General features: G+C 33.9%; 1 protein-coding gene across 1 annotated transcript in view; it reads left to right on the forward strand.

The window, feature by feature from the left end:
- LOC134688391 (uncharacterized) overlaps positions 1-18,537 on the forward strand; it is a 33,801-nt gene extending 15,264 nt beyond the window's left edge. The window contains exons 3-5 of the mRNA XM_063549088.1: positions 7,405-7,841; positions 10,623-10,791; positions 12,143-18,537. Coding sequence (XP_063405158.1) covers positions 7,405-7,841; positions 10,623-10,791; positions 12,143-16,395 — 4,859 coding nt within the window. The 3' untranslated portion in view covers positions 16,396-18,537. The remainder of the gene's footprint in view (positions 1-7,404; positions 7,842-10,622; positions 10,792-12,142) is intronic.
- The last annotated feature ends 532 nt before the right edge of the window (positions 18,538-19,069 follow it).

The raw sequence follows: 19,069 nt of genomic DNA on the forward strand, positions 1-19,069 counted from the left end.
GAATTGCTCTAAGAGAAAACAAAAATTTTAAGTTCATTAGAACACATTCATTCTGTGTCAGAAACCTATGCTGTGTCAACTATTTAATCACAATCCAAATTTAGAGCTGAATCCAGCTTGAATGTTGTGTCCATACTTGCCCCAACCGTTCAGGGTTCAACCTTTGCGGTCGTATAAAGCTACGCCCTGCGGAGCATCTGGTTAAACTTAAAATTAAACTTTGTTTGATTTCATCAAAAATAAATTATTGTGGTTCTTTGATATGTCGAATCTAACCGTGTATTTAGATTCTTGATATTTGGTACCGTTTTCAAATTATTCTGCATTAAGGTCAAAAGGGTTTAAAATTAAACTTTGTTTGATTTTAACAAAAAATGAAATTTGGGGGTTCTTTGATATGCTTAATCTAAACATGACTAGTACTTAGATTTTTGATTATGGGCCCAGTTTTCAAGTTGGTCCAAATCGGGTTACAAAATTAAACTTTGTTTCACTTCAACACACATTGAATATATGGGGTCATTTGATATGCTGAATCCAACCATTTATTTAGATTGTTGATATTTGGGCTCACATTGGTTCACATTGAGTTCCAAAATTGAACTTTATAGATTTCATCAAAAAAATGAATTCTTGGGTTCTTTGATGTGCTTCATCTACCCATTTAATTAGATTTTGGATATTGGACCATTATAGGTAAATGTTCAATTTAATTTTTGGCTCACCTGGCCAAAAAGGGCAAGTGAGCTTTTCTCATCACTTGGCGTCCGTCGTCGTACGTCGTCTGTCGTTTTACAAATTTCTTCGCCTCTGTAACTGCTGTGCCAAATTTCACCGAACTTGGCCACAATCATGAGGTATTTTGTTTAAAAATGTGTCCCATGACCGCGGCCAACCAACCAAGATGGCCGCCATGGCTAAAAATAGAAAATTGGGGTAAAATGTAGATGTTGGCTTATATCTTTGAAACCAAAGCATTTAGAGCAAATCTGACATGATGTAAAATTATTTATACGGCCAAGATCTATCTGCCCTGAAATATTACGATAAATTGGACAATCCGTTGTTACGTTGCTGCTCCTTAATTTGTAATTTTAAGGAAATTTTGCCGTTTTTTATACGACCGTAAAAAAAATGTTTACGTCGTATAATGGTATCATGTTGTCGTCTACATTTAGTTTCCGGACAATAACTTTTGTTTAAGTGGATTGATCTCTATAAATTTTTACCAGAAGGTCCAATAATACTAAAGGAAGGTTGGGATTCCCAATAGTTAAGGAATTAGGGGCAAAAAAGGGTGTGGTAGTAGTAATTTTTTCAAATTTCTCAAAATCTTAATTTTTGAAAAGTTTGAAGAAGAAATCTTTAATTGCACAATACATGTATTGGGCAAAATATTTGTAAGATCTTGATATTTGTTTTGTGTCAGAAACTATGTAAAAAATGTGATCACAATCCAAATTCAGAGCTGTATCGAGCTTGAATGTTGTGTCCATACTTGCCCCAACTGTTCAGGGTTCAACCTCTGCGGTCGTATAAAGCTGCGCCGTGCGGAGCACCTGGTTGGTAATTATCTTGAATATTATTATAGATAGAGCTTAACTGTAAACAGCAATAATGTTCAGCAAAGTAAGATATAAAAAAAGAGTCAACATGACCAAAATGGTCAGTTGACCCCGAAAGGAGTTATTGCTGTTTTTAGTCATTTTTTTACAATTTTTCGTAAATTTGTGTGATCTTTTACAAAAATCTTCTCTGAAACTGTGAGACAAATTCAACCAAACTTGTCCACAATCGTCATCAGGTATATAGTTTAAAAAATGTGTCCGATGACCGTGCTTGTGAAAAAGAGAAGGCCGACATGGCTAAAAATGGTACATAGGGTAAAATGCCGTTTTTGGCTCATATCTCAGAAACCAAAGCATAAAGACTAAATTTGTGAAGATATTTTTTTTTTTATTGGTCAAGGTCTGTGGCGTTATTCACAGTGTTCGGTTTAGTTATGGTAATGTTACTCGACGTAGTTTTTAATTATTTCATCCGACTTCTGTTCAAAACGCCAAAGCTTTGCACTGTATTTAATACAGCTGGCATTAAGATGTTTAACTTCTTATTCGAAACAAAATAGACTGTATACAAGACTGATTATATATTTTTGACAAATGAACTTTATTTTCTCATAATCGTATTGAAATATATTTCAAGTATTTGTCACTGCCCATGCATGTCAATTATTTCAAAATGCGTATATCCTCTATGATGCTCAGGATTCCGTCACCACAAGTATCTTAGTCTAGGCATGTACATCGTGTGGAACTATAAATAGCGAATAATTTATGGTCTTTTTATCCGTACTATCAACATCCAAAATATGTGTCTTTCAAATAGATTATAATATTTGTGGATGCGTGAAAATAACTGTTAGAGTATAGAACTAACATTCGTTCTAGCAGGCACATACATGTTTCTAGGTTCCAAAGTCAAAAAGCTATTATTTATCAAAAACTTCTACGCCTTTAAGATCAGCATATAGTTTACAACAATATGATTTTAAAAGTCAAATCTTGGTGATTTATTACCTTTTCAGAGAAATTTTTATAAAATATCTCCAAAAATATATATTATTACACAGAACATGTTAAATGCTATATAGCTGATGACACAAAAATGCTAAACTTTCAGTTAATGAACAATAGCATTATATAAAAATTACGTAATATTTCGTACGTTCTGTGCAAAAAAAAACCCCGTTCAATTTGGACGTGGTAACATTTTAGGGAGACACGGACAACTTTATGGAAATTGATGAAAAATTTAGCGTTTTCTTACATGTAACACTGAAAGCTTACACAAATCTTAAAACAAAAAACATTTTAGTAGTAACGTTTGTTTTCATAGTTCATTTATCTGTCACAAATTTAAAATAGCCGAAATTATCATGATACTGAAAAATTTTCAACAATCATTATGGCTCTATGGTAACATTTAAGGGACACACGGAAAATACTGTAAAAATATTAAACAAGAGAATCTGTGTTAGAAATAAAAACGTGTTCAACTTCGTAAAAATTCAATAAAATTACATTTTCGTGTAGAAGTGGCAATCACTTTCTATAATTTATGTGAAAATATTGTAATATCGAAGTGCTTGCTTTCATTTTTATACGACCGCAAATTTTGAAAAAATTTCGTCGTATATTGCTATCACGTTGGCGTCGTCGTCGTCGTCGTCGTCGTCGTCGTCGTCGTCGGCGTCGTCGTCGTCGTCGTCGTCTTCCGAATACTTTTAGTTTTCGCACTCTAACTTTAGTAAAAGTGAATAGAAATCTATGAAATTTTAACACAAGGTTTATGACCACAAAAGGAAGGTTGGTATTGATTTTGGGAGTTTTGGTCCCAACATTTTAGGAATTAGGGGCCAAAAGGGCCCAAATAAGCATTTTCTTGGTTTTCGCACTATAACTTAAGTTTAAGTTAATAGAAATCTATGAAATTTTGACACAAGGTTTATGACCACAAAAGAAAGGTTGGTATTGATTTTGGGAGTTTTGGTTTCAACAGTTTAGGAATTAGGGGCCAAAAAAGGGTCAAAATAAGCATTATTCTTGGTTTTTGCACAATAACTTTAGTTTAAGTAAATAGAAATCAATGAAATTTAAACACAATGTTTATGACCACAAAAGGAAGATTGGTATTGATTTTGGGAGTTAAGGTCCCAACAGTTTAGGAAAAAGGGGCCAAAAAGGGACCCACATAAGCACTTTTCTTGGTTTTCGCACCATAAGGTTAGTATAAGTGAATAGAAATCTATGAAATTTAAACACAAGGTTTATGACCATATAAGGAAGGTTGGTATTGATTTTGGGAGTTTTGGTCCCAACAGTTTAGGAAAAAAGGGCCCAAAGGGTCCAAAATTAAAGTTTGTTTGATTTCATCAAAATTGAATAATTGGGGTTCTTTGATATGCCGAATCTAACTGTGTATGTAGATTCTTAACTTTTGGTCATTTTTTCAAATTGGTCTACATTAAGGTCCAAATGGTCCAAAATTAAACTTAGTTTGATTTTGACAAAAAATGAATTGGTTGGGTTCTTTGATATGTTGAATCTAAAAATGTACTTAGATTCTTGATTATTGGCCCAGTTTTCAAGTTGGTCCAAATCTGGGTCCAAAATTAAACTTTATTTGATTTCATCAAAAATTGAATAAATGGGGTTCTTTGGTATGCCAAATCTAACTGTGTATGTAGATTCTTCATTTTTGGTCCCGTTTTCAAATTGGCCTACATTAAGGTCCAAAGGGTCCAAAATTAAACTAAGTTTGATTTTAACAAAAATTAAATTCTTGGGCCTCATTGATATGCTGAATCTAAACATGTACTTAGATTTTTGATTATGGGCCCAGTTTTAAAGTTGGTCCAAATCAGGATCTATAATTATTATATTAAGTATTGTGCAATAGCAAGTCTTTTCAATTACACAGTATTGTGCAATGGCAAGAAATATCTAATTTCACAATATTGTGAAATAGCAAAATTTTTTTTAATTAGAGTTATCTTTCTTTGTCCAGAATAGTAAGCAAGAAATATCTTATTGCAAGATTTTTTTTTAATTGGAGTTATCTTTCTTTGTACAGAATGAACTTAATTCTTTGTTATATACAATATACAATGTATATTCAATTTTTACTACCAACTGATAAATTTAAATAATCTTTACCATTCAGTGATAACAAGCAGTTTTTTTACATCTTAATATTTTATGATTTATTTAAATGAGTAGTTATTGTTGCAAACTCCATTCAAATATTTTAATTGAGATTAGTTTTGGAATAAGGGAAAGGGGGATGTGATTAAACAATTTTTCTCATTTGAAATTTCATAAATAAAAAGAAAATTTCTTCAAACATTTTTTTGAGAGGATTAATATTCAACAGCATAGTGAATTGCTCTAAGAGAAAACAAAAATTTTAAGTTCATTAGAACACATTCATTCTGTGTCAGAAACCTATGCTGTGTCAACTATTAAATCATAATCCAAATTTAGAGCTGAATCCAGCTTGAATGTTGTGTCCATACTTGCCCCAATCGTTCAGGGTTCAACCTCTGCGGTCGTATAAAGCTACGCCCTGCGGAGCATCTGGTTGTATACTTGAATTTTCAATTCTTACAGCTTTATGGAATTTCGAAAATGGCCGCCAGATTGCGAACTTACATGATATTTATCCTGACCTATTCACACCATGAACATGGTCATATTATATCCCATATGTACAATTTTCATAGGAATCCATTCAGTAGTTTGGGTTTTTTTCTTCGTTTATATTTGGATGGTCAGTTATTGTTGTTACGTCTTACACGTCAAAAATGGCAGTATGAACGCGGAAGCATTGCTTAATTATGTAATAATACATTATTAACATTAGATTTATTAAATTCCGGTTATATTTAATTTCGATTCAAATGATGAATCAAGACAAGTTACAATTTGATAATACGCAGATATGATTTGTTTTTGTCCTACAGTTGCATCAATAAATTGTCCAATGAAACATAGACCGAATACCGTGTGTAACGTCTGTGTGCCGTGCAATTTTCAGAACAATTAGGCAACCTGTTGTTTGGGGCTGTCCCTGTGCAAGTCCCTGACCCTAACCAAGTCGAGGGGTTTTTAGATACGTACTCCGTCCCTCTTTCTGTCCATCCGTCATTTCCACAAATCAGTTTTCCCGACTTTTCATTCCTGCGTAGATATATTGCTTTGATATTTGGTATATTGTTTCATCATGACACGTTACAAATCAAGTTCAAATTTTGTTTCGGTGTGATAATTTTATCCAGAGTTGTGGTCCTTGGAATTTAGAAAATTCACTTAAATAATAAGTTTTCTACACCTTTTTTTGTCATACTTGAAGATATTGGTCCCCGTAAGCATTTGTACAACTACACAAAATAAACCTCCAAAACAAACCGTTCTTAAAAAAATATTCCTTTTTGGCAAGATTTTCAAACTTTTCTCCGCTACTGACCCTCTATGGATCCGTAGGGGGTAATTAGTTAACCGTATATAACGAATTTATCGCACGCTGGACTTTTTCCGCTGCGTTTTGTTGAAAAAATAAGCAATGAAACACATCAACATTATTAGATGACGTCGCATTAACGCATAAGGGGTCACAACGTGATGATTTACCAGCGATGCGATTAAAGTGGAATAGTAAATTATTGAACTTTCGGTGCCTCAGCCGTATCGTAGAGGCATTAAGTGTTATCCTTCTCTGTCTGAACGTCTGTACATATGTCCAAAATTGGTTTCTGTTTTCTTACTTTAGTTTGGCTCAGTCAAATGTTATGAAACTTATACTCAATGCTGAGTATTTCCGTTCTATCAAGTTAATTTTCCTTATTTCCCTTTACTAAATGCTGTGAAACTTATGCACAACGCATATTACCAAAAAAACACAGATCAATTTTGAATAAGGGTAGCGTCACTTTTACCATATTAGAGTGAGTTCTTTACTAGAAAGTAGAGATTTAACTTTAGACTTTGGAATTAGAAAAAGGACCACCGTTGCCATGGAAACTACAAAAATGTCAAATAATTTAAAAGTGATCCAAAATGTCCTAAATATTCGGAAATTTACAGAAATATGAAAACCGTAAATGAAAATGTATGTGCAATCACTGTTTTTTTTTGTTTTTTTTTTTTTACAAACCATTTCGTGTGTTTCAAGACACAGACAATGTAACACATGGATATATTATCATCGCTCCCTAAAAGAGGGACGACATATACCAAAGGGACAGTCAAACTCATAAATCTAAAACAAACTGACAACGCCATGGCTAAAAATGAAAAAGACAAACAGACAAACAATAGTACACATGACACAACATAGAAAACTAAAGAATAAACAACACGAACCCACCTAAAACGAGGGGTGATCTCAGGTGCTCCGGAAGGGTAAGCAGATCTTGCTCCACATGTGGCACCCGTCGTGTTGCTTATGTGATAACTAATCAGGTAAATAGTATAATTCGGTAGGTCACATTCATGAAAGGGAAGGGTATTGTAATTACGACGTAAGGAACATATCCGAAATCATTTGTGAAACGGTTATTCCACAACGGTCAACCAACTCGTGATGGCGTCCGTAAAATTTACGAAGGGTTGATTTCAACTTCACCATTTGGAACTCTTGGTTTAATAGCTTCCTTGTGAGCAGCAACCCTCTATCAAGAAAATCATGATAGGAAATGCAAGCACGGGAATATCGTATCAATTGGAAGATATATACCCCGTATGCAGGTGCTGCTACGCGTGCCTAATCGCGTAATCGTTCTATGATATGCAATAAAAAAATATTATAAAATATAATTTAATATCTTCCGTTAATCCATTTTAGTTATTATCAATGCTGACATTGAAGACAACCAGAAAAGATGGCTGATTATTGGTATATGTATTCAGTCTGTTTTGGCTCCAGCACTGCGAAAATTTACAGAACCAATAACACACAACTTGTACAATGTAATACAAAGTACGCATTTAATTCAAACACAGACATATCCAAACCAGCTTAGAAAATACCCGAGTTCGGGAAGGGATCTGAATTATGAAGCAATCAATAACAACCATTTAATACCCCGAGTTCGTCGACAACCAGATGTTGGGAAGTACGACTACAAAGTGAGCAGTCATGTAGAATTCTCAAAATTATTTTTGAAGACTTTTATGGCTCAATACACGGCTTTTGATGAAACATGCGACTTGTCAGCGCTCCTAGGGATAATTATAAACATTGACAAGTTTCCACAGCCAGTACAGAATGTTGCTATGAAGGTATATTTTCCATTGTCAGGGGTATATATATATATTTGTACTGATCGGAGAACCCGTTGATATTACACAAAACAGGGGACATGATTAGAGAGGTTGGTGTCTAAAGGTCGTGTTCATGTATTAGAGGACATCAAATGGCAGAACTGTCATTTCATATAGAGATATTTTGACTACATATAAATATTCCTTCACGGAATAGAATGTCAAGTACACCTACAAAATAAGTGCACATCATATAATTTCAAGCAATTTTGTACGTAGTAGTATTTTATTTATTGTCAATTGTAATTCATTTAACGTAGGAATAATATTTATAGCATAACTGCCAATGAGACAATTACTATCCACCACATTTCAAGTGATGATAAACTCATAACTTATAGTCGGCGATAAGAGACCCCGACATGGAAAATATGAGTCAATAAACAACTTTCGAGTTCGATGCATTTTCGTCAAAAACGTTGATTTTAGTAAACATTATTTGTGCGTTTAGGGGAGTCGTCACTTCCGTTCCAATGTTGAGCGATCGTTATTTTGCATGAATTATTCGGCAAATTGAATTCTCATAATTGTCACTCAGGACTGCTGTCATTAGGGAACAGCTGTGATTAAGTACCAACAGAACAAATATTATTTTTAGTTTATCCGGCACAATGACGATCACTAAGATGTTTGATAAACGTTTATAGCGCAGGGATACAGGCGATTCCCTCTATCTGGTAAATGACGTCAAAAAGATGCACATAAATGACGAGTTTTCTCCGGTGACGGACGATAGACCACTTTCATGTGACAGATTTTTGACTTCAGAATATATGTATATAGCTTTTCCACATATGACATATTTTGTTGTAGGACATCCTGGTACTTAGTCAAGTATGATCGACGTACATTAGGGGGAAGGTTTGCTGCTTTCCAATGATTTTGTCGTTTACAGAAAACATTTCACAATTAATTTCCCATAAAAAATTCCCACAGATTACATATAGATCTAAGAGTACTCGCAGTTTTAATTTACTGATATCAAATTCAATTAGTTTACTTACATAACTAAAATTGGAATATCTAATTACAGTGTTCAATTGGTAACCTTTCCGAATATGATGTTTATGCAAAGAACTGATCAGTTTAACAGGAGTGTATATAAATTTCAGGGCTCGGTAAACAACATCAACGTAAACATTGTTAAACGCTTTTCCATTTCTTGACTTTATTAGTTTTATAGTGTGCTAGTGACCTAATACGGTTTACGTGGGGTCAGTAAATTCCCTATTGGGTGAGAGCGAAGCTATATACCGTATTACGTCACTAGCACACTATGTAACGAATTTATCTTACCGACTATCTTAACGTGTAAAATTTAGACTTGTGATCTATCAAAATGAGCAAGCCATTCTTCAATACTGTTAGCATTAAGAAACTACTTCCATTGATCCTACAAGAACAATAGCCAACGATAACAACTTGCTAGGTTTTAGTTCAATTAGTTTAATTAGTTTAAACCTATTTATTTTTAGTGGATTGGGAAACAAGTTTTGCTACTTATATTCATCCCTTTTCCACTTTGCGGTGCGCCGGAGCGGCATTAGCCTGCTTTTTTTCGAAATCTACAAAGTTTCTTTAACGTGCAAGAGATAGGTTTTAATGTGTTTGATGAATTTATTTAAATCTTAATCATCAATTTCTGCGTATGTTGAAACCTTTTAAGATTTTTTCTCAGTTCCGTTTTGTTTTTATAAAGGGACGTAACAACACTACTAACCGTGTATGAAATAAGCCCCGCATCACTACTACCTAATATGGAATATAAAGGGACGTAACTTCACTACTAACCGTGTATGGAATAAGCCCCGCCTCCCTACTAACCTAATATCAAATATACACGGTCTTCTCGCGGACGCTTTTAACCAATCACATCCCTAGAAATATATAGAAGGTAAAAAATAATTTACAAGTAATACACATATTACGCTCATTCATATCGTTTTGACATTAAATAATTGTAAAATCACATCATATAATGGTAGCATTTATCGGAAATGGACATAAAATAGCCTGTCTTAGTGTTCCATACACTATGGAAAATCGAAAATGTGTAAATACTTAAATACTTTTGGTGATTAATGAACACAATCGACATAACAAAAAGAGTAAAATCATCATTGATTCACGTTCAACTTTTCCAGAAGAATTGTTTAAAAGTTAGTAAATCCTTTTCAAATCAGTGATTAAAATAGTAAATTAACGTTGCCTTTCATTCAAATAATCTAACTAAGTATAACATATTCTCGCTACATTGAAGACCTGTTGGTGACCTTCTGCTGATGTGTTTTGTTCTATGGTCGGGTTGTTGTCTCTTTGACACATTCCCCATTTCCATTCTCAATTTTATTTATTGACTACAAAAGTCAGCTCGACATACTTGTCAATATTTTCTTGGAGTAACCATCTGCTCTATCACCCTCTCAGCTATGTGTTATTTGTATACTATTCGCCAATACAGACATGTTGTGGCACAGTAAATTCTGAAAGTATTTCTCTATTTCATTTGCATGGATTGATATCTTATTTATTTTAAACAATCAGAGAGAAACATGAGACAATAACTGTTTTCCTTTCATAGTTGTATACCAAATTTTAATCATTTCCATACGAACAAAAGACAAGACTCAATCATTAAGAACATGAAATCAGGAATAAAAAAACCGGTTGAATATTATTATTTACATTAATGATAAAACTTATGATTATTTTGTATTTATTTCAACCAATCTTTTAAAGCTACGTTCGGATGTACGGAACCCATGGGCACATTGTAATTTTGATGAATGGGACTCCCTTAAATATCAAACTGCATTCCAGCTGTTGCATCAATTAGTAAGATGTCTTCAGCTGAACACAACAGACGAAGCAAGCTTACTGGCAGAATTGACCAAATGGGAGACAAACGGTAATTCATCTTAAATTGAATTGCATTATCTAAAAATGAAATTAAACATGTTAGCTCTTTTATTCGAACTACTAAAAAGAAGAAAATAAACAAACCTATCCTTCCCATTACTATAGACAACATTTCACATAACATTTAATTGCATTTAAGAAAACAATCATCATTTGAAGCAAACCAATATAATTTTCAACGTTTTTCCCTGCGTTAAAGCTTTAGTAACCATGTGACCTCAAGTTTCCATAATATTCTATAGAAACACCAAATAATAAAACTAAACAATGGTTTAAAAAAAAACGATATATGTTACTGCAACGCAATGTACGATTAATTTTCCTACAACTGTACAAATGGTTTAAATGGAATAAGGAAGGTGATTTAGTAATATGTATTAATCTCCAGCATTGGAGAGAATATAACAAGCATTTGACAGGTTGAAGAAAATGTTTTCAACATTGTGGATAAAACAATGATGGTGAAATCATGATCCAATGCTAGGTGGTTGTCTATAGCGACATTGTGTCTTGTGTATTGTATTTCCCGTTATTAGAGTGTCATCAGATTTAAAAAGCCAAAAAAAATAAAGGGGTCAATGTGCTTGTTTTCGAGATATAAGCAATTGAAATTTTGTCGGGAAAATGTTCTCTTTTGACTTTTCATACTTTAAAATCACCAGCTAAAGCTCTCAAAAACTATTAAAAAATAAATAAGAATTTATAATTCTTTTAAAAATGGGGTTCTATGGGCAAATTTGTTCAAGGCATTAAAAAAAAATAAAACCAGAGGATTTCGAAAATCTGACAAAGACCCCAAAACATGACAAGCAAATATCCTTAAAACTATTCAGTATGGCTGAGGAAGATCGATCTACCCTAATATCTGAGTTGATTTTTTAACCTGATTTTACCGTACATCTCTATTTACCATTTGTGCTGTTAGTGTTTGAAATATTTAATTTAGCGTTTCTACCAGTGGGTTCTCACACATTTATGCCTTATGAAACAAGAAAAACCCATTGTTTTACTCTTTTATATTTATGTCTTCTTTGTCCTTTGAAATCACCGTTTTTTGTCCCAGACCGACGACGTCGAGAGTCCTGGTTCTTTGACTGAGAAAATTCACCAAAATAATCAGTTTTAAACCCTTTTTTGTCATGCTTGAAGATATTGAACTGATATCTCTTATTTAGTTTATACAATTAAAATGTATAGATTAAAAAGCATTGTGTTCTAATACGATGAATTTTTAATCTATTGGGGAGTGTGTATTGCCAATACTCACAAAATATTTGGCGGGTTTTTTTTTCGACAAGTGTTTTTTTCGATTATAAAAGATATTTATTTTTTATCTTCAGGATTTATGTTTCTTCAAGGCTATGGAGTCACCCAGCAAGTTGTAAAAGAAATCCGACAACAGACACGTGCTTTGGCTGATTATGCGTTGAAAATGAAATCGGGAACGGACTCGATATTTGCACAGGTGCATGCTGCTATGTTCAAAATAAATGGTGAAATAATGTTAGCTTGTAGTCGTATTAGCAGTATTGAATCGAAACAAAATGAACAAAAAACAGATATTAGTAACCTGAACAAAGAAGTTAGTGTTTTATATGATAGATCATTAGCCATTGAAAACGTTCAAACTGAACAAGGACTGAAGATTGAAGCAAATGTTTCTAACACGGCTGCAATTGCTAAAAATGTCGAGATGTTGAAAATAAGGGATGATTCTACAGCAAAACACGTGAGTGAGCTTGAAAACGAAAATAAAAAAATTAGGGAAGATATATCGGACATAAAATCTGATATAACCGAAATAAAGGTTGACATTAAAGATTTCACAAATTATTTGCCGATGTCTAAGCCTGTCGGAAAAACGCTTTTTTATCCACCAAATCGACCAGAATCATTTGTTGCTAGGGAAACGGAGTTATGTAAACTTAAAGACAGTTGTATAGGCAAAAATAATGCAAATCATACTTTAGTCATATGCGGATTAGGTGGTTGTGGAAAGACAACGCTTGCAATTGAGTTTGCATGGCGTTCGCAGGAGTTTTATCCAGCCGGTGTGTTTTGGATGTCAGCAGAGACACAAGATACATTAGAAGATTCCCTTACAATATTAGCCCTTGATGTTGATTCGACTGGTAAAGACTTCAGAGAAACTTTAAAAAAAACCCTCAAATGGTTTTCTAATTTGAATGAAAGATGGCTTTTAGTTGTGGATAATATAGACGAAGAATACCTTTCTGACAATACAAAAGAATTATTGTTAGGTAGTTGGAAACGGAGTACTCGTGGACATATTATTATTACTAGCCGACGCGAACCCAATGAAGTTGAAGAATCAATGGTTGTAAAGAAAGAGGATTGCATTACTTTAAATGTATTTGAAATAGAAGAAGGGTTAGAATTTCTAAAGAGGAGAACAGGAATAAACTGCACTAATGATGACGATACAATAATGACATTAGTAGAAGAGCTTGGGGGATTGCCATTAGCATTAGAACAAGCAGCTGCACATATAAAAAGCATTAAATGTGCCTTTAGTGAGTACGTCAACAAATTCAAAAAGAAACGTTTGAAATTATTGAAGGCAGCACCTTCTGTAAGGAAGATCAGCAGAGATAGACTAGCGATAGCGACAACTTGGCAATTGAATATTGATTACATAACTAGGCAATCGGAAAATGAAGGCCTTGGTATGGCTGCTGCAACCGTAATGCACATTGCGTCATTTTTGTTTGCAGATGATATTCCAAAAGAACTTGTAAATGTAGGAAGTCCACTTGTAGAAGATAGTAATTTGGTTGAAGTTCTTGAAGATGAAATGGGATGCAAACAGGTCATTGAAATTTTAACGAGATTCTCATTGTTTCAGCGAGTACATGATACGTCTCTCTCGGTTCATAGGTTAGTTCAAGAGGTTATTAGAGATAATATGTCCGTCGAACATTGTTATTTGATTCTTCAACATGCTACACGCATGGTTAATAACGCGTTATATTTTAGTCTATCCCCTGCGGATATTCTTTATAGCGACGCCTTAAAAAAGAAGAGTGAAAGGGGAACCCTCGTAAAATGGAGCAAGTTAGCAGCCAACGCAAATTCAATAAAACATTACGTTTTCAATCTTAAGAAAGACGAGATTCCGGAGCACGAACTTTTCTTCAACAAAGAAATTTTAAGAATATTACAAACAACAGCCTTATATCACAGCATTCATCAAAGACAAGCTATAGCACTTGCGGATCAAGCACAGATGATTCGAATAATGACAACTGTGGAGGTTGATACACATTTTTACAATGATCTTACAAGAATAAAAATACCGCTGCTCCAACGAGATCGAGAGAAAATTGTAGACTGTTTAATGTCTGTTGTTCCTGTCGAAATAGAAACTCCTGACTATACATCAGTCGTAACATATAGGGCTGAAGATTTAAGATTACTTGGAAATGAAGCATTCAAAGAGCAGAGATATCTAGATGCTATACGGTATTACACTGAAGGTATAAGGTCTAGTTCTATTGAAACTATTGATAGCAGATTATTTTCTAACAGATGTTTAGCTTATATTCGAATAAGGGACTTTGTACACGCCTTTTCTGATGCAAATAAATGTATAGAAATTGCCTCTATCAATTGGAAAGGATATTGTTGGAAAGCCTATGCCATTTCGGGATTGATAGAAGAAGGATCGTTTCCTCCCACCATGGAAGCTATGGGATTAGCTTCAGCTTGCATTGCATCCTATAAATATCCCCCTTGTCTCCTTGAATACAACATGAAAATATCTTATCCCATAATAAATTATCAAATAGTTGAAAGGCCAGAATGTTTACAACAAGACATAATGTCGTTAACAGACAGACCATTCACTACGCTTTTGTTACGAAAGGGACTCTATACATTTAACGAACCACTCATAACAACAAAGAGTATCCAGGTCATCGGTATAGAAGACGATGTCGATATTGACACAGGTCCAGGTTTACAAATTTGTCGTTTACCGAAAGGCGCTTTTCCAGTTGATATTGAACCTGAACAAACGATTAAGACACACTTTGAAAAAGTTAATTTTGTTTCAGGCAATCACATCACAGTTCTTGAGAATTCGATCGCAACGTTTTATAACTGTAAATTTTCAAACGGGAAAGCAGGATGTGATACTTTTCCAAAATGCACAGGAAAGATAGGATGTATAAATCCGTTGAAATGTAGGCAGGCATACAAGGAAGATAAGTTGCTTTTCGGAACTATTTCTTTTGGACAAGCCGGTTTTCCTGGAATAATGGTATTCAACGGAGGAATTGCGTACCTAGACGCATGTTTACTGAATAGGTGTGGAGGTGGTGGTGTTTTGTCAGAAGGAAAAGGTTCGTTCATGGAAATCAAAAACTGTAACGTGCAGAATATGAGACAAATGGGAATTGAAGCTAGAAATGAAGGCGCAGTCAAAATAAGTAAAAATACCATATTAGAAAATCAGACCCATGGTATTGCTATTGGACCTAACGGTTATGGTTTTATTGAAGAAAACATAATTCAGGGAAATGGGGCAGAAGGTATATGGTGTGGAGGAGTATTAGATTCTCATGAATCGCCAAAGATGAACGAAACTGGTGCCTCAAGAGCTGTTATTATTGATAACGATATTGGACAAAATGGTCTTTGTGGCGTATCATGTGATGGCTGTTTCGTCGAAATCAAAGGAAATAGAATCTTTTCTAATCATCTATGGGGCACGATGGTGAAGTCGAGATCTTCGGCATATATTCTTAATAATGACATTTTTGATAACAAATGTGGTGGAATCAGAATCGGCCACAACTATACTGCGTCGGTTATAATTGATGGGAACACTATAAGGGATCACACTGGTCCAGGTGTGTATACAGTGAATTCAGCAGAACGTTTTTTAAACAAAATGAAGACGGACTTGTCTGATTGTTTTGTGGGGAACGGTGAAATTATGGGATATTCAAGACCGCCTGTAATAACAAGTACAAATGTACTGAGGAATAACGACAAAGGAACACAACACCCAAATGAAGTTGTACGTTTAATCGAAGCCTGCAGTTATTGCCGTCAAGTATTACATAATTTAAAATCATGTTCCAAATGTAAAAAGGCAACATACTGTTCAAGGAAGTGTCAGTCAAAACATTGGCTACTACATAAACATATGTGTAAGCTTCTGAGGAGTTCATATGTAGTTGAAGTTCCAATGTCGAATATAGAATCAAATATGCTTGGAGATGAACCGAACACTTTACATTTCAGACAATTTAATCCTAAACTTAAAGGAATTTTAGAAGGAACACCGCCTAACAAAAGAAGTTGCAATCGTTTTATAGTTAAGATTCAATCTGGAAAGGAATATACATTTTATGATCCAAACAAAGAACTAGTTGTTTATGATCAAACTGTTACACTAGACATACAATTTTCAAATCCCATTCTGTATCATCTGTGTATGGAATGTGGAGTTCTTGCAGGTGAGAAATTCACAACGAAAAAGATATTTTGTTGGGCATCGTACAAAAATAATGGAAAAACCCTTTGTTTCTATACAGACAACCTTCCTCCGTTTCAAACGTGGTGATGTATTAAATCAGATTTAAATGATTTGAAATCAAACGTACTTATGATTTATGAAACCTTTAATTGGTAATTTATTTTATAAGTTACCTGAGTTTTTAGTAGTCAAAATACCGATATGATTAATGTAGACTAAGATCAGTATAAACAATTCATCAACTTATTTTCGTAAAAGATGTTTTTCAGCAAATGAGATGGATTGTGTCAAAGCTAGTTTATACATAAATCTTTGACGCCAACAAGGTTGTGTACGATTAGTACAGTTGTTTCGAAATGTATTTTTAAAAAAACTCGACAAAGAAATTGTATCTAGATTTTATTACTAGAGGTTGGTCATTTAAAGAAGTATCGACCGTATCATATACTTTGACGTATATGCAGATATACCAAAAACAGTTTGCGAAACCGAGGCGGAGCTTTTATTATATGTACTTTGAATAATGCAAATTGACAACTGATTAATTTCTTATGCAAATATTAACAATACAATTGCGGAAATGTCGAGTTTATGTGCTTGTAATCAAACATTAAAAGATATTCTGCATAATTTGAACATTTTAGAGGCATGATAGGAGTGAATACGTTAAAACCGTTTATTTGTGTGCTGGATTGTGCTCACGTAGAACCTAATTTTTAGTTGACACTCAGACTTGTTTTTTTTCGAATGTAGTGATATGACATCTGAAGACAACTACTACTTTTTCTGATATAATTGAAAATGAACACTATTCCAAGTTCCTTACATGAATATGTGTCAGTTAGTGTATAGAAAGGTATATACTATGAAAATAAGAGCGCGGGGCTTTATCCCAAGCTGCAAATTTCCTTAGAATTATCAATTCAGGGGTTGCAACCCAGCAACTAGCAGCAAAAAACTGCATTTCACCCCAAAGTTATAATTTTAGCCATTACAGCCATGGTGGTTGGCAGGTGTGGTCATTGGACACATTTGTTAAAATTTGATACCCAAGTGATAATTATGCCCAAGTTTGGTTAAGTTCGGCCAAGTAGTTTCAGAGAAGAAGATTTGTGTTAACAAACGACGTTCCACGGACGCCAAGTGATGAAAAAAGCTCACTTGACCCTTTGGACCAGGTGAGCTAAACAAGAGAAGTCCACGCTATCAATCAGCATGTCATTATAATGTCACTGTGATCAATCAAAAATAGATCAGTGAAATTTTAAAATCAGCTGGATGTTTTAAAATTGTTATGTTTCGACGATAAGTTCAGACAGCCACACAATATTGAACAGGAGAGAGTTTCAACTCTAGGTAAGGCAGAGACCAAACAATTTCCCACAAAAGTCAATGGTTAACTTGAAATCTTATTCTAGTTTTGAACAAAAATCATTAAAAACGTTTAAGGAATTATAGGTATAATTGTAATAGTTAACATGGTAAATAAGTTGTTAGAATGTTCAAAGCGAATCATTAATACAGTTGATGACTATATAACTGTTGCATATTAACGTTGTTTAGTTATTAAAATGAACCATAAGGAACACGACAGACGGGTGCCACATGTGGAGCAGGATCTCCTTACCATTCCGGTGCATTAGAGGTGTCATACCACCAATTAAAAGTCCCTATTTGTTTGACCAAAGTTTGCAATTTTCACAGCTTTCTAAAATATTTTATCTTAATAGAAACCAGGTACATTTTGTATATCCTGAATCGTACATGTATCAGCTTTCTACATGTTAATTTTCAACAGATGTTTAAAATCATATAAAAAAAGAAGAGGTCTTCCGAATAGAGGTACCACTAAAAATACCCCTAGTTTTCTTGAAATCTTAAATTAGTATACTATGGAGTGCATTAATCCTCAATTTTGAATGCAAACTCATAAACAAGTAAATTTAGCTCAAAATGGACAGTGTCAATAACAGTAGAAAAATCAACATGACCAATGATTAAAAACAAAAAATCGGGAAAATGTTCCCAAAATTTTCATTGTGCTAATGAATTCAAAATCGTTCAATTTTTTTTATGTCATGTTTTGAATTCCCGCATCTGCGCAGAGATCTACAAAGTACATGTACTTCCTTTTTCCGCTCTCGTTTATATAAAACTTTGAGTATAATATATATTTATCAGACTAGTACAAAATAGGAAGGAATGCAATACCAATTTCATTTTTAATAATTCCTTGATATGAATAAACGTTACTGATGATAGCGTTTCTTTGTTATACATTGCATATGACGTCATAACTTAAATAACGTCATAACTAAAATCCCAAACAACAGAACCAAAATCGGAAACGTTACGGTATTTCCGTTTCTTATTTTTTTAACAAATATTTAGGTTACAAAAAAATAATTCATACAGACTTCGTCCCCATTTACATCGGATTCGTTGGTTTAAATATTTTAACTCGTAAAAACCATGGTATATATATAGTACTTCGAGTAGGCCTACTTTCACATACGTTCTAAATTTGAGGGAGTAATTGGTGGTGTGAAACCTTAGAGATCAATCCCAGTCTTTTGAGGTTCGTGTTGCTCAGTATTCAATTTTCTATGTTGTTTTGCAAATGTTTTGTTTGCTATTGTTTAACCCCTGGGTTTTGTTTGTTAGCCAGGGCATTGTCAGTTCACTTTCAATTTTTATGTTAACCCTCTTGCTGCCGAGTTTTTTTCTTGCTTTGTCGCGCCAAAAGCATCTCGACGTTTCT

Source organism: Mytilus trossulus, chromosome 10, assembly GCF_036588685.1.
Source record: "Mytilus trossulus isolate FHL-02 chromosome 10, PNRI_Mtr1.1.1.hap1, whole genome shotgun sequence".
In the NCBI taxonomy this organism is placed as follows: Eukaryota; Metazoa; Mollusca; class Bivalvia; order Mytilida; family Mytilidae; genus Mytilus; species Mytilus trossulus.